The sequence below is a fragment of the Mus caroli genome, chromosome 1 (genome assembly GCF_900094665.2).
Source record: "Mus caroli chromosome 1, CAROLI_EIJ_v1.1, whole genome shotgun sequence".
Taxonomy (NCBI): domain Eukaryota; kingdom Metazoa; phylum Chordata; class Mammalia; order Rodentia; family Muridae; genus Mus; species Mus caroli.
The window spans coordinates 99,015,814-99,042,835 of record NC_034570.1 but is presented as its reverse complement, the minus strand read 5'-3'; the positions used below and the strand labels follow the sequence as shown (position 1 = coordinate 99,042,835).

At 39.8% G+C, this 27,022-nt stretch overlaps 1 protein-coding gene across 1 annotated transcript in view; it reads right to left on the bottom strand.

Moving 5' to 3' along the window:
* The window catches only part of Phlpp1 (PH domain and leucine rich repeat protein phosphatase 1), a 209,421-nt gene that overhangs the window by 27,531 nt on the left and 154,868 nt on the right, over nucleotides 1-27,022 (bottom strand). The window contains exons 5-11 of the mRNA XM_021161069.2: nucleotides 26,136-26,282; nucleotides 25,337-25,567; nucleotides 21,253-21,455; nucleotides 19,998-20,058; nucleotides 17,400-17,495; nucleotides 13,959-14,114; nucleotides 717-917 (exon numbers count right to left, since the gene is read on the bottom strand). Of these exons, the coding sequence (XP_021016728.1) occupies nucleotides 717-917; nucleotides 13,959-14,114; nucleotides 17,400-17,495; nucleotides 19,998-20,058; nucleotides 21,253-21,455; nucleotides 25,337-25,567; nucleotides 26,136-26,282 (1,095 nt within the window). The remainder of the gene's footprint in view (nucleotides 1-716; nucleotides 918-13,958; nucleotides 14,115-17,399; nucleotides 17,496-19,997; nucleotides 20,059-21,252; nucleotides 21,456-25,336; nucleotides 25,568-26,135; nucleotides 26,283-27,022) is intronic.

Below are 27,022 nucleotides of genomic sequence, written 5' to 3'. Positions count from 1 at the left end.
TGGTTAGTTCATATTGTTGTTCCACCTATAGGGTTGCAGATCCCTTCAGCTCCTTAGGTGCTTTCTACAGCTTCTCCATTGGGGACCCTGTGTTCCATCCTATAGATGACTGTGAGCATCCACTTCTGTATTTGCCAGGCACTGGCATAGCCTCATATGAGACAGCTAGATCAGGGTCCCTTCAGCAAAATCTTGCTGGTATATGCAATAGTGTCTGGGTTTGGTGGCTGATTATGGGATGGATGGTCCATCCTTTTGTCTTAGCTCCAAACTTTGTAACTCCTTTCATGAGTATTTTATTCCCTATTCTAAAGAGGAATGAAGTATCCACACGTTGGTCTTCTTTCTTCTTGATTTTCTTGTGTTTTACAAATTGTATCTTAAATTCCAACTCTTAAACACAACATCAGTAGTTTTTGTTTTTCAAATAAAACTCGGTAGCTAAAGAGAAGCAACAGAAAAAAGAAAAGAAAATACTAAAAACACATTGGAAAATCTTAAGAACATTCTAGTGGTTTGGTTTTGGGGTATACTCATATTAGAAAAACCAATGCAGTTGTAAGGGAATACTTTTTGGTTTTAGCTTACATAACGGATAACTGTAAATGAGGAAAAAGAGCAAACATACTTCAATCCCCGTGGGTCAAAGCTTCTTCAGTGACTCCCCCCCTTCTGTGGATATGGATGTAAGGACAGCACTTTACAAGCCCTGTTACCTTGCCGGGAAGCTCTGAAGCCGGTTATAGGCCATGTGTAGGATCTTCAGACGGGGGTGCCCTGTTAACAAGGGCACACACTTATCCGTGAGGCAGTTGTTTGTCAGGTACAACTCCTGTAATATACTGCTTGTCTCCTCAGAAAGTGTGGCTGGAGGCAGGGTTTCCAGTTTGTTTGCAGATGCATTCAGGAATCTCAGGCTGCAGAGACACAATGCAGGAAAGTCCATTAACAAGATAGAGCTCTAGTTCAGCTCCTTCAGTAAATCGAGAAGGTCCATGATCAGGCAAAGGTAGGAGTTAGGTTTAGAAACACAAACAAAGACAGGTCCTGGCTTCAGGGAGTTTAATTCAGCTGGTGTATTGATCCCCGGCCTACATAATATAACATGCTATGTTGAACATATTAGCTATCTGGAATTAAACACAAAGTCAAATCACCTTTTACTAAAATGCAAAACTCACAGGAAATGCTTCTTTTTATAGCTGGTAGAGAATGGACGAGGTAATGCTAATAATCCGACTTAGGGAAGAAACCAGTAACAGCTTATTTTTAAAATAAAGAATTTCTTATACTAAAAACAACTCAGATCACAATACAACTAAACCTTGCGGTGGTCATGTGCTCCTTTTCCATGAGGCTGTACATTTTACTGTCAATAGTCATGGCTATTCGAGGCAATCTATTTACCCTGTAGCCATTAATAGACTACTGGTAGCAACAGGAATGAAGAATTACAACTACTGAATCAAGGGCTGGCTCTCATAAAAACAGTGGTGAGAGCAGCCAGACAGAGCTGGGCACAGCTGGATACACCTCACAGTTTCATTGCTATAGAGTCTCAGTCAGACAATACTATGTGGTAAGAGAAGTCAGGGTGGCTACCGCCCACAGGTGGGAGGGAGTCAATACAAGGAAAGGTTGTCTGATATTTCTGTCTCCTTAGACTGGGTGCTAGTTACTCAAGTGTGTTTACTCTACGAAAGTCATCAGATCAACACTTAGGATTTTGCTATGTACTTTCCCATACTTACAGTATACTTCAAGAAGATTTACACTCAAACAAGCAGCAAAGACAATGAATGCTGCTATGGTTACCAGAGGATGGTGTGAACAATGGGTAAATACAAACAACAGGTGTATGCTGAAGATAACCCAACTCACTTCCTTCCACTTACTGTGAAGCACAAGTTAGAGAACAATGCAGAGCTGAGGACAGGGAGAGAACCGTGCCTCAATCAGGTTCCAAATCCTCCAAGTAGATAGGAAGGACAAGGTGGGGACAGAAGATACCATAGCTCTAGACTCAGATACCAGGCTAGGCAGGTGCTACAACCAGGCATGGAGTGCTCACTACACAGGGTCACCATCAGTTTGTGGACACCTCAAGGTGCCCACCACAGAGATCTGCCATAAGGAAATAAACCATTTTCATAGTGCACAAACACCTGGTATAATAACTGGCCAACATTCAGAGAATAGGGCCCAGCCTTAGATGGGACATACAAAACACATCCAATCCTCCAGGCACAGGGATCATCATGCAAGAGGGGACAAAAAGACTAAGAAACAGGGGTGGTAGACGTCTATAAGGAAACAGTGTTTTCCAGATGCAATAGGGCAGGTGAACATATGAACTCACAAGTTATAACAGCACCCATAAAGCCTTTGCAAACTCAAGCCAGGAAAAACATCCCAGCATGAAAGGGACAGGTAGTCAAGAAGGAGAAAGGTGGTCATGAGGGGACAGGTGGGCATGAGGGAACAGGTGGGCATGAAGGGACAGGGGGCATGAAGGGACAGGTGGGCATGAAAGGACAGGTGGGCATGAGGAGACAGGTGGGCATGAGGGGACAGGTGGGCATGAGGGGACAGGTGGGCATGAAGGGACAGGTGGGCATGAAGGGACAAGTGGGCATGAAGGGGACAGGTGGGTATGAGGGGTCAGGTGGGCATGAAGGGGACAGGTAGGCATGAGGGGACAGGTGGGCATGAGGGGGACAGGTGGGCATGAAGGGGACAGGTGGGCATGAAGGGACAGGTGGGCATGAGGGGGTCAGGTGGGTATAAGGGGTCAGGTGGGCATGAGGGGACAGGTGGGCATGAGGGGTCAGGTGGGCATGAGGGGACAGGTGGGCATGAGGGGGTCAGGTGGGCATGAAGTTCCAGCCGCAGTACAAGAGCTTCTGCATTGGAAAGCTTCTCAGAGAGAGTTGTTAGTTTTCTTTAGCGGTGTGATCTCCAGGCTCCAGTGCAAGCCCCTTCAAGAGATTTAGGAAACACAAATTGGACTCACCCGATCAAAGGAAGGATTGAGAGTAATAGAACAAGAACACAAAGTTGGATAGCAGGGAAGTTTTAGGGATCTGGGAAACGCTGGAGAAGGGGGAATGAATATAATCAAAAAAACATTGTATCAAATTACCAAAAAGAATTAATAAAAATATTTAAAACCTCATCTTGGATTAAATATTGAATATGAGTTCTGGGCTGTTTTAGCATATGTTGAGAAAAAGGAATTTTAAGAAGGAAGAAGATAGGATGTTGGATACAGTTATTTTTACTTTGGAAAAGTTTAAAAGGCTTATATTAGAAGCCCTTCCTAGTACTGTGACTCTCAGTCCTCTTACACTAATTTAACATGCAATTCTGCACACATTCCCCACACTTATACACACACCCAACTCTACTCTTTATTCAAGGAAAAGTGGCTTCCCCCAAATTAAAGAAACATGTATTCTGTTGACTTTTAAAGAAAACAAGGGTGGGTAGGTGAGGGTTGAAATGGACTTATGTAGAAACCATAAGTAATCATGGGAAATTATAGCTGTGTTACAAAGTAGAAAATAAAAGGTCACTCAGTTTTCAAACTGGTCTTAGCTAGGAAGAAAACCAGTTTCCACTAAAGTTCTTTATTTTTTAGGTTCCATTTCTACAAGCTGATTTAAATATATCAGTTAAGAATTTAATCTGTACAAAATTAGAATAAATTAAAATTTAAGAATTGTATTTTTATTGCCCTTAAAATATCATGCAGTAGGGTCAATTGGAAAACCATATAACAACTATTAAAATACAATTCTCTAGGAAATGTGCAGTTAAAGACACATGAAAGCCTGCAGAGAGAATGAATTCATGAATATTTGCATATTTTAGGCCAGGAAAAAGGGAAAATGTTGTTCTAAAACCGCTGACACATCAATGCTCATCTATAAAGCTGCAAACGAGATTTCAATAGCTCTCCTATCTGAACAGGAGGAAGAAAATTATTTCCAAGAACTTTTCCTTGGCAGCTTGAAATTGCCAGCTTGGATGGAACTCTCTACTCTCCACAGAAAATTAAGAGTGGGAGAAACCTCGTGCCATACTCCTTCAAGAAATGAAGCTAAGTTAGCTGGAACTATGGTTGTTAGCTCCAAAGAATGGTTTTGAACCACATAAAGCACAGCTATACTAATGCCAAGCATGTGGACTGACACAATTTTTATTTTATCACGATCTCAGGAAAATTATGTGCAATATCCACTCTCTTAAAATAGTCTTTCTTCAATTTGAATATTGTAGCAGGAGCTGAATTGAATAGATATAATGGTCTAGATGTCATCCTTCCACCAGAATGAACAGGAGGAGGACTGCAGTGGGTAAGATTCTCCAGTGCAGCAAATAGCTGACTTCATGATAAGCTGCATCAGCCCTCCCTGTGTGTTCAACCTGAACTACAAGCTACACTCCTTAAGCCACCATGATGCGCTAACTATTCTTAAACTTCCCTCTTTCCAGCTTCTATAATATCAGCATGAAAGACTTTAATGTAAAGATGTTTCAGCCATGTAGTTCTGTTCACAACATAATCATCTAATTAAAGAAAAGGCAGTAAAATGCTACCCATGCTTTCATTTATAAGGTGCTTTATCGGAAGCAGAGGGTGTCCCTATTTTCCATTTCCCTGGATGTTCTCATTATCCTAGATGTACCTCATTTCAAAGAAGACAGAAACTGAAGCAGAGAAAACCAGATCACTTGACAATGGTCACACAGAGATGAGTGGCACAGACAGGAATGCCACCAGTTTCAACAGCCCATTACTCCTTTACACATCTCTCCAGAATTCAGATGTTAGAAACAGGACTAAAACCTTTTCCAAGAATGATTTCACAGGCCCCTTTCTCCAAAGCTGCTGGGGTCTAGCAGAGATGGCTGGGATGGCTGGACCAATGTGAGGAGACTGTGCGCATGACACTTCAAACTCAAGTCTTATAAACAATGGCTCTGAGCTTGACACCTCTTCTTAGCAGAAAACAAACAAGGCACAGATATGGTTCTCTCCCAAGATCACTAGGGAAGCCTCAGCAAGACAAAAAGCCACTTCCTGCCTCTAGAGCTACTACTCTGTCTTAGCACACAATCCACTTGACTCTGGGTTATCCTGTTTTGTTTGATTTTCAGAAGTGCCCATCACCCTATAATTTTACAGACATCCTATCTTTGTAGAGGAGTGCAGGCAGGGTTCAGTGCTACAACAGACAGGGAATCAGACACTATGTGTTTGAATTAACCTTTGGAATAAGTTCTAGGACTTGTTCTCTATTTTAATCCAATGACCAAGAGAAAAAATACTCTACTTCTAGGTTATTCTTTGACTTCTGTGTACCATATTTTAAGGTGTTACACAATACAACCCACATTTCTTCTTATTGTTTATCTTTCCACATCACTTTGACAAGGCAAATACTCTCATGGCCTTTGTAACATTTTATAATGGCTACTTAGCACACATGTTTTCCGTGTGTGCCTGTACATATGCAATACAGATGTGTAACTCAAAGTTCATGCAACAGCACTTAGCCTTATTCTGTGACATATAGTGATTTGTGCCATTGTGGACTGTTTGAGACAGGATTTCACTATATAGCCAGCCCAGTATGGCTTCAACTAGAAATTCTTCTAGTTGCTAGAATGCTGAGACCACTGATAGGAGCCAGTAGGCCTGGCACTATTTTAAGAGTTAGTTATAGCTTACTATCCCCATGTTATATCCCACTAAGCAGTTTGAAAAACATGATCACGATTGATGATGGTGTAGGATTAGTATGAGAGAATAAGGAACGAGGGTGAAGGACATTCAATCTTACGAACTTACGTCAACACTATGGAGAAGGTCTAAGGACTCAGACAATAAAGGCTTTAAATTAACACACAAAACAACACATAGTTAACAAGCTGTTGAACACAACAGTTAATTTTAATGGCTTAAATTAGTTCACACTGATATAGTACTGAAGATACATCTTCAGATTGAATCCTAGGTGCAGCAATTATCCCGTTGCATTCCTCACAAGGGCCAGCACAGCACTCTGGCTTCTCTACTCATGTATTCTTCTTCACCTCTCACTAGTCTGACTGATACCCTTGAAGGTTCCAGATAATCATTTTGCAGAATGTTACTCCATATGTGTTACTCCATGGTTTACACAGAAGAATAATATCACATAAAATTGAGGTGGCCTCCTAGGCTCATATATTTGAATACTTGGTCCTTGTTTTGTGGAACTGTTTGGGAAAGATTAGGACACATGGTCTTGTTGGAGGAGATGTGCTACTGGGGGTAAACTTTGATGTTTCAAAGCCTACACCACTCCAAGTTAGCTCTCCCTCACTCTCTTTCTGCCTTGTGCTTGTATAAGCTCTCAGCCATTGCTGGAGTACCATGCCTGTTTGTCTGCTGCCATGTTTTCTACCATGATGGTCATGGAATCACCCTTTGAAACGTTGAAATCCCATCAAGTGCTTTCTTCTAAATTGCCTTGGTCATGATGTCTTAGCATAGTCATAGAAAAGTGAGCAAGACAAGGATGTTACTCCATACTCTTCGTTTGTGGTCTCTAGGATACAGGTATGGGATGCAGCTACATAGGAGTTGCTACATGGTTCCTTGGTAGAATAAGGACATGAAGAGTGTCGCTCTGTGTGGGTTGCTTCATGGTCTCTCATCATGAAAGTGAGGTTGTGTATTTTTGGCAGAGACCAAAGGTTGCACCATTCTCAGTGTACCATATTAGAAGGAACACAAGGTCAATGCCATACTATAGTCAACATTAACTCAGATTACTTGGTATTATTAATTATAACCTCTTACACTTCCATTTTCCACAACCTGGTAGTTATTACATTTACAGAGAAATCAGTTAAGACACATATCTTAAGCCAATATCCTATTTCTTATCATACATTCTCTTTAAATTTTATTTATTTATCCATTCTTATGTATATTGGTGGTTTCTGTTCACAGTTTCCTACCATGTAGAATCAGGAAACATCTGGCAGGTGTTAGCTCTCTTCTTTGACCATGTGGGTCTCAGGAATCACTTGGTACATCATCCTGAGCATCAAAGTGCCTTCACCAGCCAAGCCCAACTTGTTGGCTCTTGCTTAGTATCTTTTAACAATTTTCTTCAATGATAGCCAAAATTTGTGTGACTCTTTCTACTTATGCTATTTGGAATTAAACTGTAAGGAGAATTCCTATTTACTCAGTTTTTTACTTTCTGCAAATGAAGACTGCAGGCATTTATCTTATGCTCCTAGGAATAACGCATTACTCTCATTTTGCATTTACTCCTAGATCTGTCCCAGAGACAGCATGCTTCCTGACTTACTTTTGAGTTCATCTTGTGTTTTGTCAGCTCTATAGTTAAAATCAGTCCTGGTTTACTTCTGTAAATTTCAGACTGTTTTGGTGTTTTCTTCATATAATTTTTGAACATTTCTTTATTTCTAAGCATCCAATCTTTCTTGATGATATTTTATATGGGGAGTTGTAATCAACATACTGACGTATACTGTCTATTGCTTATACATATAAAGCTCCTTGATATGAATTTTATATCCTGTTACCCTACCTAACCGAAATGCTTAAGAGTGGGTTATTTATTAGCGACTCTAGAGTTTTCTGGTATGCTACTATATTTTATGCAAACAAAACTCAGCTCTTTATTACTACTTCTATGCCTGTAATTAATTCTTGTACAATTTCATGGCTAATATATCTAATGTAACATTGAATAGTAATAGAAATAATGGGCACCCTAGTCCCATTACCAGCCCTAACAAAAACACCCCAGGGGCTCCTAAAAAGTGGCTTTTAGGGGGCTGAAGCTATCCCAGCAACCACATGGTGGCTCATAACCATATACAATGTTATTTGATGCTCTCTTCTGGTATGCAGGTATACATGCACTCATACATAAACAAATAAATCTTAAATTAAAAATGACTTTTAGAATTATGGTGTGTATATATAGGGTAATGAAGTATCCTTATGGTTTCCCACTTAAAAAGTGGCTTCACAATTATGGTGTGTATATGAGGGTAATAAAGTATCACTCAATGTGTATCTTTCCATTGAAACATTTTGGCTTATAATTCATAGTTCACAAATAGATAAATAACATTTTACTCACCAACCTATTACCTAAGGGACATGGGTAATTTTACTTGTGAGGAGACTTAAGTTCAACCATATGCAATGATGTGTGTGTGTGCATGTGTGTTTGATGTTTTGTCTCAGCTATTATAATATTACATGCAAACACACAATTTTCTTCTATAAGATTTTTTTAAAAAGGAAACTGGGTTTGTTCCAACAGTTACCTTCTACTATACATTGTTAGTAAATGGCTCCCAGATCCTAACAATGGTGTATGTGTGCTGTGCAAATAAAAGCAAGAGGTTAATGCTGAACTGGATGCTTTCCTCAGTCACTTTACACCTTAGCTTTTGAGACAGGGCCTCTCACTGAACCAAGAGCTCATTCATCCAGCTAAAGTCATTGTCTGACAAGCTATAGGAATCTTGCTGTTTGCTTCCCAGCAACTGGGCTACAGGCATAAGCCACCACTCCTGGCTTTCTGCCCCAGGGGTTGGCCATCTGCAGGTCTCCATGCTTGAATGGCAAGGTGCTTTACCAATTGAGTCATTTCTCCAACTAGCCCTTTGGATTTTTATGTGATCATTTACTGTCTGGCTTATTGATTTTCTACTGTAAAATTTTCAATGTGCTGACAAAAATACTCTTTGGAGTACAATTTTAAGTACTACTTCGGTGAATGTTTTGTATCATTGCTCTTCAAGGACTTACACATAAAGCCACTCTTCTATGATCCCTCTTCCATTCACATTAACTTACCTCTAACTTTTAAGTTCTTCTTTATAGCATTTTTAGTTTTCATATCTAAGTTTTTGTTTATTCTTAAAGAGAACTTGTCCTGCTATAAAAAGCTTAGGTCATACTTTGATCAATTTTGAAAATGTTGCTCCATTATTACTTTGCATTAATACTTTTGGGGTCTGGTGACTATCTAAATATGTGTCCCTTTAAATCCCTTTAACCAACCTTTTAATATAGCTCTGAAATGCTTAATTTTTCAGAATCTAAATCTAGTAGATCTGAGAGTTGATACAGAGTGTCCTGGGCCCCAACTCAGTAGTTCTTGTCAAATATACTTATATGTCAGAAAAAAATCTGCCCCACTCCTTTTTCTGCTCTGCAGGCTCTCAATATGCAAATTCTGCTCCTTCTGGGTGTGTTTCTCACACTCTTTCATCTCTAACCTTTTATTTCTTCATTTCACTTTTACTTCTCTGCCTGTCTTTAATGCCTGTTTCTGAACTTTTATTTGAAAGTATTACCCTTTATCCACCTGGTAATATGCTGCTCATTTATAAAATCACTATTATTGCTTGCCATTTTAGGAATTCAATGACCTCTCTTCCCATTTGTCCATTTTTGTTCTTAACTTCCCAATATTTTTCATTTTAATATTCCCGAATGCTCACAGATAATTTAATTCAGCTTGGAATGTTGCCTTACATTTTTGTCTTCAGGATAACATAGAGGAGGATGTGTATTTTTTGTTTTTTTTCTTAGGCACTGTTACTATGGATACGTTCATCGTTTCCCTGTTGATTTTCATGGCATCTGGATATTTATGGGAGTATTTAAGGGATTTTTAAATTATGTGCATATGTGTGTAGGCTTGTTGCACCTGAGTACAGTGCCTGTGGAGGCCAGAAGGCATCAGGCCTCTCAGAGATGGAGTTATAGGCAACTGTGAGAAGCAGAACCTGGATGCTGGGAAACAAACTTAGGTCCTCTGTAGGAGTAGTGGGTCCTCCTAACCACGGAGCAACCTCTCTATCCTGTCTATGGGATTCTAAGTCATTGGGACCATGTGCTATCCTAAGAAGTTTTGTTTGGATTGAAAACAGATGGATGCTGTGCCCTCCGGTGTTCTGTTCATAGAACATTCCTTTACACACCTTCCCTCAGCACTGTACTCACTTTACCGCAGCAGCCCATGCTGCCAGTTCCCTCTGCTGTCCTGCAGAGTGTCTCCTGTGCTGGGTTACTATGCAGCCTGACAGTCAGTGGGTGGAAGGGCATTTGAGGCTGCTTGCTGAAACCTGATGTTTGCTTCTCTTTTTGTTTAGGCTTTACCTCTTTTTGAGTTAAGATTGGAGAGTCTGTCACTTGGAGGCAGCTAAAAGAGCAATGTTCCCCATACATCTGCTCTAGGTCAGCAGCTCACAACATGCACGTGCTTCCATTACCCAGCGGGCTCTCAGAGGAGCAGCACCTTGTCTTTAGCCCTCAGTTACTCTTGATGAGTGAGTCAGGAGTAGATGCAGAATCTAACTGCAAGGGTTCTGTCTAGTGTGGAATTCACAGCTGTGCACACCTCCCATCCTAATGTATTCTTGTGGTTTCCTAAGAACAGATGACCCCTGTAAGCACCAGCAGCAAATCAAATGGCCCACCTCATCTGCTGTGAAGGTTCTAGAGAGTGGGTGACAAAGGCCACCAGCGCATCCTGCAGAGCAGACAGCAGTCTTGATGATCCTCTCTAGACACTATACATAGCCACTCTTACGTACATTTAGAACACTTGATTAAAGCCTTCTGGATCATCCCTGCTAACCCCATATTACTTATCAGAATATGATTCTTCTGAAAATCACAGAGTTGGCTATCGTCTAAAGTGCACCCACGCCCTTTCTTTCCCCAGGATGGAGGGAAATCTTGGACATTTTCTGTGTAGTAGTCTAAATCTCATCAGCTGATTCTCTGTTTTAGCACACTGGCCAACTGATTTTGATGCTAATACCCCCAAAGAGCTATCATGTACAAGTATCTGAAAAAACATAAGAGATAAAGTATATGCCCTATCCTAAGGAAACTCAATTTCTGTGGATAAAAAACTCAATTTTTGTAGGAATCTGTCAGCAGAACCTCCCATGGTCACCTTGAGCTTTCAGTGTTTGGTAGACCTTACACATTAGAATTACGATGTTGGCCTTGTTAAACAGGCTGATTCCAGCTCTCTTTCTCTAACATCTAAGTCTGAAGAATGGAGATAAAAGCCAGGAATCTGCAAGTTCTCTAGAGGCTTCTGAAGACATACTTTTAGAAACACTTTTAATCTACCACATCTCTCAAAACATCACAACTTCAAAGATAGCTCACAGCTTTTCAAAATGCCAGAAATATCTGCCTTTGCCAAAAGGCACCAGTTGTCATGGTCAATTGATCACTCTCCTCTGATTTTCTGTTCTCTTTTAGCTCCTTTGATATTTAGAAATATTCTTTCTGAGTCACTCAAGCTTATGGTTTATGGTGTGACTAATACTCTAGGGATAGTTAATGAGCACAAGAAAAATACCATGAGCCTTATTGGCACATGGATGTCCCCAGCCCATCTCCCACCTCTGAGCATCCCTCTGCTACTCCAACCAGGTATAAAAATAGATCTGGGCCCCATGAGTACTGGGATCTGTACAACTTTCATTTAAAAGCATCCATTGCAACTTTCCTTTGACAGCATCTGTTCCAGCTTTCTTAGTTGGACTAACTCCATCAAGAGAAGCTATCTGGCCATCAAATGTGCATGAGGATGCTAGGTGGACAGGGAATCACTCACTGCCAAGATTCCAAGAAAGAACAGAAGGATAGAAGTACCTCTGGCTGTGACTCATCCACTCTGGCGATCCATGGGAAATTACCTAGCCTTCCTCCGACCATCTGCTGGTGACAATATGTATCTGAAACTCCTTTGGTGTTTCCATCATGAGAACTCTCAGCAAAGATATTCAGCAAGATGAAGATTATTATTTACCAGTTTACCCAATAGAACCAAATTCTGCCTTCTCTCAAGATGCAAAAATCAAAGTCAATTTTTTTTTTTTTTTTTTTGAGACAGGGTTTTCTCTGTGTAGCCCTGGCTGTCCTGGAACTCACTCTGTAGGCCAGGCTGGCCTCGAACTCAGAATCTGCCTGCCTCTGCTTTCCAAGTGCTGGGATTAAAGGTGTGCACCATCACTGCCTGGCCATCAAAGTCAATTTCTTAACAATATATGGTCCATCAATTTCACATCCATCTACAACTTTGAGTTACGAGCTTATATTTATTTTAAAATACATATTTATTTTAATTGTCATAAGTGAACATATATTAATATTTATAGCGTGAAATTTTAATTCAAGTATAGAGTATGAACTAAAACTCAAAAACTGAACAGAAAAAAACCTCAAAAGTGAACAGAAAACTTAAATTCATAACCTGGTGATCAAGTCATAAGAATACTAATAAGATGTACCCCCAGCTACAGGGGAGGCATGGAGACTTTCCTGGATGTCACCTAATTGAAGGTAGATTCCCTTCTCTGGATACCAAAAAACTTGCTGCTAACAGGGAAAGCAGATCAACTCATGCTATTGATCAGTTATAAAACCTAACCTAAAGCTGGAAACAGTTTACTATCACAAAAAGTATTTTGTGATAACTATTGCTAAGATTTGAATTACAGAGCAAGCTGAAAGTAATTCAGGTGGTAATACCTGTAGTTACCTGTTAAACACAAATAGTAAATTCATTTCATCATACGCAATTAAGTGTTCTTCCTCATACCAATATGCCAGGCTGTTCCTGTTTTCTCATCTGTCTTTCCTACCTCTTAAATCTAACTTCTATTATGTTCACTGTACAGTATTGTTTACAAGCTGTGCATTAGAGTTGAAGCAACTTGGTACATCTACAGTCAGTGATTTTCAATGTCCTACAGCATAAAGCACAGTGGCTGAACCATCGACTAAAACAAATCACAACTGAAACCAGGCACAAGAAGTCTATGTCAAGGCTGCTTCCTGGAAAGCCCCAATCCTCACTTGAGTGTTTTCCCTGACAGCCAGGGCTTCAGTTTACAGTGCTTGCAGACCTCTACTGCTGACATGATGCAGACCCACTTTTCTCCCTCCTCACAGCAGCTGCCAAGATTTACAACCTGCCTACTCTCTGGGTTTTCTCTCAACCTCCAATTATTTAAATGTTTACTGAATTTCAAAAAGAAATTACAATTTCACTTAATATTTAAATTAATCCCTCATGTCAAATCAACTTCTTTAAATTCTTAGATACAAGTTATTTAGGAAAACTGATCAAAATTTAATTTACTAAAATTTGACTGGAAGCTGGGGAAGTAGCTCAGTGGTAAAATGTTTGTCTATAACCCAAGATACATCAGGCCCTGGGTTCAATTTCTAGCACCTTCAAAAACTAAAGTTAAATTTTCAATTACTGGGAACAGCCAGCCACCCACTGTGGGTGGCACCATTCCCTGGGTAGATTCCTGGATTGTGTAAGAGTAGAGGATTGTGTATGAGTTGAACATTAACATGAGCACATTAATTCACTATTCTCAGCACTCGACTATGCATGTGATATGACCAGCAGTTTCAAGTTCCTGCTGCCTCAACTTCCCAAACAATAAAGGGATTGTGTCTTGGAATTGTGAGGCAATTAAACCCTTTCTTCCTTACATTTCTTTTGTTAGGGTTCTTTACCATGGCAACAGAAAATAAAATGACAATCAGATAATTAAGCTAAGACTTAAAAGGCCTGCACAATTCATGTCTAAGGAGCAGTGTAAGAGTTCACATCTCATTCCCATGATGCATATTTAACCACAGTACAAAATACCTTACTGTAAAGTACAGTGAAATTAGATATAAGATATGCTGCTTTCTCCATTCCATACAAAATGGTAGAAAGGTGGCTAGTTAGGCCATGTACTCACACACCTAGGAGAGAGAGAAGTTCCTACCAATGAGCTCAGATCATAGGTGATGAACTTGTTAGTGATAGCCCTGTGCACAGGCTGAGGTGACACTGAGACAGGGAACACTTTACCTGTCAGCCTTCATGAGGAGGTTTGGTGGGAGCTCAGCGATCTGGTTGTGCTGGACATCTAAGACCTCCACAGAGGTTCTCTCCAGCCTTTCAGGAAGCCTTGCCAACCGGTTGTGTCCTGCTAGCAATTTCCGGAGACTACTATTACAAAACAGGCTGTATGAAAATGGACAAAAGGAGAAGGCAACTATTTATATAAAGCTAATTTAGGATGAGGATTAAAACAGAGAAAGACAAGCAACTATCATTCCACATATTATATATTTCAGTGCAAGCCAACAAGTTCATTTTAACTTTTTATTAGACGTATTTATTTTAGTTAATGTATACAAGTTTTCTCCCTGCATGTATGTATGTATACCACATGGGTGCCTGGTGCCTGTGGCTGTCTGAAGAGGGTATCTAATTTCCTAAAACCAGAGTTATGGATGGTTGTGAACCACTGTGTGAGTGCTGGTAACTGAACTCGGTCTTATGTAGGAGCTGCCAGGGCTCCAAACTGCTGAGGTCTATCTCTCCAGCTTTAGCAGGTTTATTTTAATATAGGCTTGGAGCTACTTGTATTTCAGTACTTTCTATATTTGTTTCATAGAAAGAGACACAGAGAGCTTTGTCTAACCTTGTAAAGAAGGTGAGCTTTACAAGGCTGTATGCTTCTCTGAGACCCACAGGCTAATGTCCTGTCTAAACACTTCTGAGCAATCTTTTCAGAGAAGATAAACAGTAAACAAACACTTCAGAGCATGAAGCTTTCATAAATATAACTGAGAAAACGTTACATTTTACTTCATTTGTACTTATAATTTAGTCTTCCCCTTTTCTCTCCCCATTGTCTGTAAGATTAAGAGATGCATAGTTTTATCCTACAGAGAACAGAATGGGTGGGTTCAATTAACTGCAGTATTAGTCTATCAAATGCTAACTAGATTCAGGTCGATCCTTGTGGATATTATCTACACATTAAAATATTACTTCTCTATTAACATATTCTCATTAATAAATAACTGGTTTTGTTAAGCTTATCATATGCCTTCCTTAGAGACACAAAGTTTAAATATCAAATCAATTCTAATGAATCACTTTTACATGAATGCTATACCACCAACTGGATCACCTAAAATCTACAGATAAGAACAGAGAGGGAGGAAGCAATAGGTATTGGTTTTGTTCTGCATTAAAAAATATAAAACACTGAATTCTATGATAATATAACATTTGGCATTTGTTTTGAATAAGCATTTGTTTAGATCACCAAAAAGCCTATACTGGTGCAGAACCAAAGATTAGCTTTGGGAAATGCTAAAAAATAGTCTTAGCTAAAATACTATCCTTTTGTACTAAAGTGAAAGCACATTTAGTCACAGATGTGCTGCTCGTTAGACTGAGGAATAACAGGAGTGAAACACAACACAGAGGACAAAGGTAAAATTTTCCAATGATTTTCTTTCCTATCTGTGACCAATCTTTTTTCCGTGTTCCTCTTCTAAAAGCACTGGGCATAGGCTGTGTCTATCTGTCTCTAGTGATGACTACTGCATGGGCGTTAATTAAATGCCCAATTAACTAATACTCTGGGCCAGAAAACATTTTTAAATGGATAAGACATATGGGTATTATGATGGCTGAAGAACAAAAAGAAATTAATCGTGTCACTGACTGAAATATAACCTGGGTGCATTTTATTACAACATAGCAAGAGCTAAGTACGCCACTGTAAACTCTCTTGGTGCAACATTAAAAAATAAAATGAGACAATTCTTATTGTATGACTATATCTAAAATGCTTTTAGTACTATTATTACTAATATTTCACTTTCAGTATCTCTCTATCTTTAGTTCTCCATTAGAACTAGGTATATCTCAGATGCTGTGTGTGTGTGTGTGTGGACATGTACACAGATGACAGAAGTCAGCACTGGCTATCTTCTTCAATCATTCTTTATTTTTTGAGTTAGGGTCTCTTACTGAAACAGACTACCAACTGACTAAAACTGACTGGCCATTGAACCACAGGGCCCTGCCTGTGATAGATTCCCAGTGCTAGGGTTAGATACATGCAACCACAGCTGGTTTTTTTTATGTGGGCACTGAGAATCCAAACCCAGGTCCTTATTTTTGTGTGATAGGCACTTCAGTGATAGAACCTTCCTTCTAGACCCTTCTCATACTTTTAAGAGTCAACTAAAAGGAGACTTTAGTAAAGATCAAATAAAGGTTATTACTATCATATTTACATTGACATTTTTGATTCTACATTGATAGAAACAACTTTTCTCTGTCCTATGATTGGCTAAAAATGTTGAAATAACTGAACTTTAAATTTTGGCAGCAACTGACCATCAACTAAGCTTAATTACTACTTGAAATTAACAATGAGTGCTGTGGTCAGAAGAGCCCCACTTCAAATGGCAGGTCTCCCATGTTAGCATAGGAGCACTGGGGTGAACACTACATTCATCACAGAAGAAATTCTTCATGACAGAAGTCTGGGAAAGACTTCCCCCTTTTGTTTACTAACTGGCTGGTCACAATTATTCTCCTGGAAGAGTTTTATCTTTTTCTATGGATGCTGCAAATCATCACATAGCAGCTTTAAAATCTTGTTAATAAAGCACAGATCATGATGTCCTGGGGAGGTGGCAGTGGGTAGAACTCTCACTGTGGGGCCTGGCAACTGGCATTTAGATCCCCACAGCATGTAAAGGACAAAAACGGTGGCATTCGTGTAGGAAGTCCTTGTGCTTCCATGGGTAAAATAAGGTCTCCAAAAGTGCAAGGGCCAGCTAGCCTGATATACCAGCAGCATGTACAAAAGACCTGACTGAGGCCTGAACCCCTCCCCCAGGCAGTCCTCCGGCCTCCACTTGTGCACGAGTACACATTCACACCCCTCAACACTGTAAGAAATACCAATTATGAAAATAGGTAAATGTTAATGGAGAGAAAGAAAGCAAAACTTGTAGATTTCCTGCTCCAATTTTGAATTCAAAGAGAAAAAGATAATGAAGCTTTCAGTTTCAAGGTTTAGTGATCTAACAATATCTACCTGCCTAATATCCCACCACGAACAAAATTATATCCTTGGGAAAACAAAAATTGTCTAGGGTAAGGTAGACATGCTGTCAAGAGACAGAAGTAGAGATTCTGAAAGAATTAAGATCCCAGAGGTAAACTATTTATATTGTTTGCTAAGTGTCTTAACATTTATTCTGGTTTATTTATAATTTTCCAATCAACACCACTGCCTGGTACAGATTTGCAATGTCAACCTGAAAAGTCTCCATCCTATGATGATACATGAATAAAAAGCAATGAATACATTTTAAAATTCAGAGTCTCTTGGAGTTCAAAACAATATGCTAATAAGATAAAAACTAAATCAGCGTAGTATTACTGATCATCTATAATTTTGTATCCTTTCATTTGATCTGAATTGCTTACCGGGCAGGAAGTTCACATATTTGATTATGGCCAATATCCAAAACTTCTAACTTCCGGCTTTCACATACCCACTCAGGCACACTTTCTAGGCAGTTTCTAAAGATAAGAACATAAACATTAATATTTAAAAAATTAAATCTGGCCTTAAATATGTAGTTTAATTTTTTCTTTAATGTATATGTGTCTGTTTCTATGTACACATTCATGCAGGTACACACTGGGGCCAGAAGAGGGCAGAGGATGCCCTGGAGCTGGAGCTATAGGCAGGAGTGAGTCACTGGTGTAGGTGCTGGGAGTGAACTACAGTTCTCTGCAAGAACACTTCACTACATACTCTGCACTACTGGCCAGCTCTCCAGCCCCTCAAATGTACTACTTTCTTCTTCTTCTTCTTCTTCTTCTTCTTCTTCTTCTTCTTCTTCTTCTTCTTCTTCTTCTTCTTCTTCTTCTTCTTCTTCTTTCTTCTTTCTTCTTTCTTCTTTCTTCTTTCTTCTTTCTTCTTTCTTCTTTCTTCTTTCTTCTTCTTTTTCTATTAGATATTTTCTTTATTTACATTTCAGATGTACTTTCAGATGTACTTTCAGATGTACTTCTAAGCTCAAAACAATTACAGAAAAATAAAACTTTAAGAGAAATGCCAAACTACAATGAGCCAGGTCAAAGGATATATGCATTTACTGTATTTTAAAACCAAGATGAATTATTATAATAGAGAAAAAATAAAAGCCAACACAGATATACCATCTGCATCATTTTTAACATCTAAAAACCTTCTACCTCTCAGATGTTAAAAAGTCTTTTGAGACCACTGCAGATTCAGAAAGAGGACTACCATTGGGAAAATACACAGTGATTCAGTTAACAAAAGCGATCAACTAACAAATTTTTATTTTCCAATGTACATTTTATAATTGGCATTAAGATATATAAATAATCCCCAAATCTACATGTCCACAAAAATGCAGCTATGGGAAAGGAGAGTGACACAATGTATGGCCAGGTATGTTGTAGAATTAATTATCTGATGTGGTTACTTGGGCATGTTTTGCTCTAAAAGTTGTTTTATTTAATAATAGTTGACTTCTGAAAACAGATTAACAAGAGAGGGAAATGGAAAAAAGTCCTTTATTGATGTAACTGTAGCATATCAATATTAAAAGTATAAATGGTAAAACTGTATAGAACTCTGTGCTGAAGAGCTCTAAGGTCCCTACTTAGAGGTCCCTACTTAGACTTTTCTTGGCACCCTAGGAAGTACTGCACATAAATACTGTACATGAGGAAGATCCAGACATGAGGTTTACAAAGGAAGATGAACAATAGTCAGGGTTCTGACCTCGGGATTTCAATCGGTGCCATTTGCCTATTACATTCAGGAAGTTAAATGGAAATAGGTGCACTCTATAAACAGCTCTCTGAAATAAATCTATACAAGGTATTTATATGTACCTATGTGTACAATCCTGTTTTCATTTAAGAATTGAAAAGTTATATCCAGGGTTGGTAAGAGGGAGGTGGGACAAAACAACAAAAGCAACAATAACAACAAACCCAAACAATAACAACAAAAACAAAACCCAAAGAACTTAAGGAATGTCTAAACTTAAGTTAAATAAAACTGTAGAAATTTTTTTAGGAACTTCATTAAACAATTCAATGTAAACTTTATGTCTACATTATAATAAGTTACAATTGGAATAATTCTTACAATAGTTAAAAACTGAAAAGGTGCTTATCATTAAAATAGCTAAATGTGTGTACTTTTACAATGAAAAGTAAACTTGTGTACCTTACAACTCACAGTGCCAGTGGGATCCAAAAGGATGATGACTCAAAAACACTGCAGCTCACACCCTCACATGTCTTAAGAGCTGGCATCTTGCCGGGCGTGGTGGGGCACGCCTTTAATCCCAGCACTCAGGAGGCAGAGGCAGGCGGATTTCTGAGTTCGAGGCCAGCCTGGTCTACAAAGTGAGTTCCAGGACAGCCAGGGCTACACAGAGAAACCCTGTCTCGAAAAACCAAAAAAAAAAGAGCTGGCATCTTCAGAGTCCCAGAGCCCCATGTGTTCTGAAATTTTGGGTATTTCCTTAAATTGAGTTTCAATTTTAGTGTATTAAAATTAGTGAAGTTTCACTTGTATAAATGCATGCTGTAGTCACAGTCATGCCTTTATGTCATCGGGAGAGAAAATCTATCTTTATTTTTAGGCACAGCAATAGATAGGAACCATTGCAAAAGTAAAGCTACTTAAAAGTCCGAGGGTCTGCCTACCTAAAACAAGCTAAGAGCCCAGCAACTTCCAGAGGTCTTGGCAGGTCTATGTGGACAAACTGACAAAGAATCTCAGAGAAAAACACAAGGCGCAGTTAATATACATAAGAGTGACTGGACCTCATGCCACCTTAGTCTCCAATCTTCTAGGCTCAATCTAAGGTCTAAATTGATTCTAGAGCTGGGGGCTCTTTCCTCAGTGGTAGGGGTTTGCTAAGCTTGGATGAGGCACTGAGTTTCCTTCAAAGTCTATTAAAAGATCTTAGGCACAGGTTTGGGTTTGGATAGAAGAGGCAACATTTATAAGGGATGCTGTCTTCTTACCTTGAGACATCCATGTAAGAGAGATAATTTGGAACTGGGTAGACATCAAGTTGAACAAGTTCTAGGAGGGAAAACACAAATACATTACTGCTATTCACATGACTCTGCATGTAGAACAGCACTGTTCTTTTGCTCTCCTCTAGTTTAGGAAGTACAGTGCATTTTCTTCTTAACTTTACACCTGCAGGAGAGCAGAGACATCTTCTATGCAATTGTAAGACATTCATTCTCTGTTCCTATTAGTTTATGTGGCTTCTTGGTGTTATGTGTGCTATACTGTACCTCAAAGGTCACTCAAACGATCCTTGTTTTTGGGTACCTCATAACTGAAGCAGTATACTGGAGAGTCATAAATGAGTTCTGCTAATCAAATCCCCAAGTCTTCTGATTTATGAATGTGACACCACTGTTAGCTAGAGCTCTGTTCCTTGGGCACAGTGGTTTCTGAAAGTCCTGCTCTCTGAATTCATAACTTCACCCCTTATCTAGTTGCCCACTCTAGTTCTAACTAACTGTGAGAGGCTTACAGAAGAACTTTCTGTACCAGCTCTCTTCACCTCCCACTTACAGCCTGGGTGCAGGCTCCCTCAGCTCACATGAAGTCCGTCTTAGAAGCCTGGACAGGTGCTGTTGTGCATTCTTTTGCACTCTCTCTTCAGTGTGTCTTGCCTAGTGCACTCTCTCATGTTACATCTGAAAGCATCATGATCACATGCCCTCTCTTCCTACGGATCTCGCCTACATCCTTATGAATTATTATACTGTGTTCAGAGTTTCACTATCGGGCTCCACACCATAGTTCCATGATTAATAAATGACCACCAAACAGGCAGTCTTATTAAATAGCTAACAATCTTGCTACTATGATATTCTAGTGGGCACTTAGTTCAGGTTTATCTCCAAGTAATCCCACTGTCAATAAAACAAGAAAATGCAGGTTTGGAATGGAGCCTACAGTGGATTTTGTTCCCACCCTCCATCCAGTATTTAATCAAGTAGCCCGTGGAACATTTTACTTTGCCCCTTACTTTAAGCAGAAGACACAAATGACCAGTGGGAACATTTTAACATGATATAAAAAAACAAGATAGAACAATAAAATTTTCCCTTCTGAGTTGAATAAATACTAAGCCAACATTCTTCTTTTATGCCTTATATCTGGAAAGGATTTGACATTTATTTTAGAGATGAGGAAAGATGAGTGCAGGGATGATGGTGCTGGGTGACAGACCAGCTGGTGTAGCATGCTACTTACCATTAGAAGAAGCATAGAGTGCCTTTAGGAAATAGCCACAAACGTTCAATGTCACCAGCTGATTCCTCTCACAGTGCAGAACTTCTATGTTGTTGAAGATCATAGCATCTAGATCACCAAGCTTATTGTCTCGCAGGTCAAGCTGAGTGACATGTTGCACAAAGTCCACCTCGTCTGCCATAAGCTTTCTGAGTATGTTCAGTCTTAAGGAGAAAGGATACAAATATAAGCTATGTAACTACAATACTAATCCAGATAGTGTGCAGTGATGAAGCAGGACTCACGTCTTAGTGAATCAGAGTCCCCATGCATCTGGCCTTGTTTAACTGGCAACATTCACTAGTTATTTTCAGCTACAATTTTAAGAGGTCTGAGTCTTTATGATATTTCGAAACACAATTTAGGCCATAAAGACTGAAGAGGAAAAAGTATATTGACTTTATTTAATTCACTTCAAGAGAAGAAAAAATATCTACTTAATGCACTGCCTTCCAAAAAACAAGGTTGAGAAAGTATAGACACCATACTGGAAAGAATACCAGAAACAGGCCCAGAACCACCTAAGCCACTGCAACTTCCGAAAGGAAGCCAGTGTACATGGGCAATCACAAAGAACAAAGTCAAGGACGATGACTTCAAGCCACATACTGAACAGGAGCACCAAGATGGAATAGAGGTGCAGGGATGCTTGATTCTCAGGCTCAGGGATGGCAGGCAAACTTATCTCCATACATGGAACACTAGTCAAAGAGCAAAGGACAGAAGACAGTGAGCACTGGCATCCAGAAGTCATTGAGAAATCATAAAATGAAAGGCATCAATGGGAAACAACAATTTAGAATAGATGGAAACATAGCAAAGAATCTTTTGCCCTGACAACTAGTTGGTTAACTGAATGAAGCAGTTATAGCTGAGGTGCAAGAGATCAGTGGATCAATATGAGGAAGATATGAAACAATACAGCAAATATAAATTTAGTTTCCACTTTAAGAAAATAGATGATAATGTCATCTGTTGGTACCAAGGTAGGCCACACCTCCTTTGGAAAGAAACAACATCTCTCTCCCGAGTTGAGAAGGCACTGAGCTTGTGCACTGGATCAGGAGCACTGGTATTATGGATGGAGTCTGAGACTTCTCTGCTATGTATCTGAACTATTAAGTGACATGTAATAGAGCCACTGACTGGAACATAATGGTGAGTGACAGCTCTACACAAGGATTTGTCAACAGCAAGAGCAGCACATGATGTCTTCAAATGTCCCTAAAGGGATGTTTTTGGTTTCCTTGTTCTGGGTTGTAAGATTCACAAATTGGCTTTAACCCAGAACTTTTCCTATTTCCAAATGTTCACTAGACCATCAGAACATGCACAATTACTAAAACACATGCCTTATCATTGAGAGAACAGGACAGAAAGAATTTAAAGACTGTTTCATGTTCTCTACCACATCACACTTTGAAACACCATAATAGCATTATCATCTTCATTTCAAGCAGCAAGCCACTTGTAAGTCACTCTATGGGTGGTAACATGACAAGAAGTGGTGTTTTAATGGGAACTGTTACACAAAGCCTAGAAAGGAAAGGAAAGGAAAGGAAAGGAAAGGAAAGGAAAGGAAAGGAAAGGAAAGGAAAGGAAAGGAAAGGAAAGGAAAGGAAAGGAAAGGAAANAAGGAAAGGAAAGGAAAGGAAAGGAAAGGAAAGGAAAGGAAAGGAAAGGAAAGGAAAGGAAAGGAAAGGAAAGGAAAGGAAAGGAAAGGAAAGGAAAGGTGATACTCCTTTGTGTGGAAGAACAGCCTGAAGAATTACCTTCCAGCTCCAGGTTGAGAACCTTGAGCAGCAGTTGCCTAACTAGCATCTGTGATATGAGAAAAGCATCCTTCTTATTCTGCCATGAAAGAAATCTCTGCATTACAGTTCTGTGTACATTGTGAAGGGCTGAGGTCATGGAGATGCCTTTCTATCGAACAGTAACATGAAGTGCTGTGCAGTGTTCCATAGGAGAGCTCAGTGCTTTGAGAGAACCCAACAAAGCAGAAGCTATTGAAAAGGAAACTCCTTATCTGAATCCCGAGGATGTAGAAAGAAGAGAAAAGCAAGCCACAGGAAGTGGTACTGTGGCATTCGAACCACAGGCAGGAACGTTGAGACTTTCACGCATGTTACAGTAGTAACATGGCTGGCTATGCTCAAGTACTGCTCAGTTAAAAGTATCAATCAAGGGCTTTATCTACTAAATGCTAACACAGGATCGAGGATAAATAAGAGTACTACTTAACAGGCCACGCCAAGGGGCTTTCTTTATAAGTTACCACAGTACACACCAGCACACAGCACACCTGCCTATAGCAGGTGACTTGCTATGCACATCTCATACTCCAGGTGTTTTTCTGTAATCACTCTGTCATACATAAAGTGCTTGAATACAGTACTGATATCCAATTACTACACATTTCTAAAATATGAGTTTCTACCTCACTGTGAAAAGTAGCAAAGAAATGGCTCCCCAGCCTGTGCTGGAGGATACATGTGAGACAGAGACAGCCTCAATTGCACAGGTTCTGTATGTTAGGGACTGAAAGCAGACAACAGTTAGGAAAACTCTGGCTGTGCTTCACTGGTAGGGGAGAGTATATAAGTAAGGGAAAGCAAGGATACATTTTCGAGCTGGCAGTTGAAGGGAAGCCGTTTCTCAAGAAGACAAAGAGCTAAGGAAAGATGGAGGAATGATTAAAGTCATGATGATCAAGAAGGTGAAGCTGTGAGTACATACTACCCAAGGTAAAATACACAGAGAGAAGCCCACTAAGAGAGAAAACTGGGACCAGTTATGTCAGGGGCTGGGCAATTAGTGCTACAGAAGAGGACATTTGATTAAAGAATGTCAATGTTGGGGAACAAATAAAAGAAAAGATGATGGTTTAAGTAGGATATAAGATTTCTTCAGGAAGGAAATGCAATGAAATCACCTCTTTGCAGTTGGGCATGGTAGCCCCTCCCTTTAATCTCAGCACTGGGAAGGCAGAGGCAGGCAGGTCACTGTGAGCTTGCAGACACTTTTGTCTACAAAGAGAGGAATGGGATTATGAAATGTGGGAGGGGGACTGGACGAGGGGGCAACAGCTAGAACAGAAATAAAGTACTTTTTTAAAAAAAGCATCTCCTTGGGAGCATAGAGATGGCTCATTGTTAAAAGCACTTATTTGCCTTTGAGGACTGAAATTTGGTTCCTAGTACCCACATGGCAGCTCACCATTGTCCATTACTCCAGTTCTAGTGGACTTGACACCCTCTTCTGATATCAGTGGGCACTAGGCATGCCCACGGTATATACATGTATTCAGGCAAAGCACCCACATGTATAAAAATAAAATAAAATAAATTAAATCTTTAAGGGAATAAATACAAAAACCAGATCCTCCTTGCATAATGTTTCTCTGTGATTGAAAATCAATGGGACCTTACCTACTCAAGAATAACAACTAAGCCAGAAGATTCTTGTTGGGTTTTAATGTGGTCTCTGCTTTTATAAGGGATCAAAGTTGAGAGGGGCAGCTAAATTTGAACCTGACAGGAGATTATAGAATTTATATTTTTGTGAAGAATGAGAAGCTAAGCTCAGAGTCACCTGAACGAATATAGGAGAAACTTAAACCAATTTAACTTAATGGGTACATTAAATTAAGGAAGTCAAGAGAGAAAAGAAAAGAAACAAAACAAAAACAAACCACCAACAACAAAACAAGAGATGCTCTGCAGTATCACATGGCTCAGGTAAGGCTAAGAAAGACTAAGAACAATGTCCACTGTGTGCTTGATGACTTCCAGTTCATATAAACAGTTTTGTACTCCAGTGTTTCTACAGATTCATGCAAATTCAAACTGGGTTCAAGCTTACAAAACCAAGGTGAGACAGAGTCAGTCAGCAGTGGGATTCCTTTCAAAGCAAGCTTCAGGGAAGACCAAACCTCATAATTAGTCATTTCTTCCCTCTGGTACTAGTACTACCCAGACTATTTGGCTAACTCACCCCATGATACAGCCAGTCACTCAAGCAGGATCTACTTCTGAAAAGGGGTTACCTTAGGTCCACATGTTTAATATGAGGCATTCTTCTTAAGGCCTGTAGTCTGAGGGTCTCCATACAGTTCCCAGCCATACACAGCTTCTCCACAGCAGTCAGCTTCTCCAATACCTCTGGAATGTCAGTGAATTCATTAAAGGAAAGACCCAGATAGCTGAGCTGGTGCATGCTCTCCAGTTCAGCAGGAAGGGACTGGAGAAAATTTCCATCCAGCAGAAACGTCTGCAAACTAAGAAGAAGACATTACAATTATACAGAAAAGTATACAGTTTTGAACTTCACTATCAACACTCAAGTTCATGAAGATCATATCACTGTAATGCTACAAAATGCATAAAGACAAGGCAGAGGGTAGCAATGGGCGGGGGAGGGGAGATCACAAATAGGGACCTTAAGCTTCTATTCAAATGGGAATTACTACCGATCTCCTCAACTTGCAAAAGCATACATGGGGAAATATGCTAACTGCAATACAAACCAGCCCCACTATGCATTTCTCCCTTTTTTTCTTAACATTAATATCTAAGACTTAAAATTCAGTAACTCAGAAAATGAAAAAGTAATCCTTTTGTTTAGAAATACTCATTCATAAAGAACTTCAGTTTAATTGTTACAACTCTGACACTCTAAACTCTTAACATGTGAACTCTACATAGACCACACAGTGCCTATGTGCTAGGACTACTTACTGCTAGGACTACGGCCAACACTTCCTTGGCAAACATAACATATTAATTAATATGATGTACAAGTTCCACAGCTTTCTACAGAGAGCCCTAGTGGTTTAAAGTACTCACTTCTGCATATCTCCAACAGCTGCTGGGATTTCTCGCAGGGCATTGCAAGATACATTCAGCTCTGCTAGGGTTGGAATACTGCAGACTGCTGACGGAAAGGCTCCTAGGTGGTTATTGGAAAGGTTAAGGCTCTTCAATTTGGTGAACCTATCACAATAAAAGAGAGAGAAGAAACAAATGTCACAAATGCATAGCATAGCCTTGAGGATAATCCTGCTCAGCTCCCTGGGCAGACTGAGACCTCAAGGCTTAGGGAGTAGCAAAGCCAGACAGGAAGTCTGAGTCCAAGGCCAGTGTTTTACCAAAAAGGTAAAAGCATTCAGAAAAATTTGTTGTAAAATCAGCTTGACTGAGGAGTAAGTTCTACTGGACAACTTTTTTATGTAAATGGTTTTGTGAAGGAGCCCGAGAGCAAGCAAATCTGGGAAACAAGTCCAAAATTTGTGCCTCTCACCTTCAACCTCAAGTCAGTAGAACAAACTATTAAAGCCAGTTTCCTGGATGCCCCAGGCTCTGTAGTGCCAGGGTTAGGAACCAGTTCCCATCCTCATCATCCTCAGCACAGCACTTGCTGCTGCTGCCCACACACCTTTCTCCAAGATCTCTTCTCAGTTCATTCCCATGATGTTTTCTTCACTGTACCCCTTGCTAACTCACCCTCTCTAGTCCTCTTCCTCCTTATAGGCATCTCTATTTCTTCTCCCCCTTCAGACCCACACTCACGGCCAGTATGCTCTTCGTTTGATTCTTGCTCTACACTCATCTTCCTTGGAAATCTCACTGCTCAGTCCCATCACAACCTGACCTTCCTGAGCCATCCTACTGTTTCTATCAATGCAAATCGAAACAACCCTGAAATTCCACCTCACCCCAGCCAGAATGGCTAA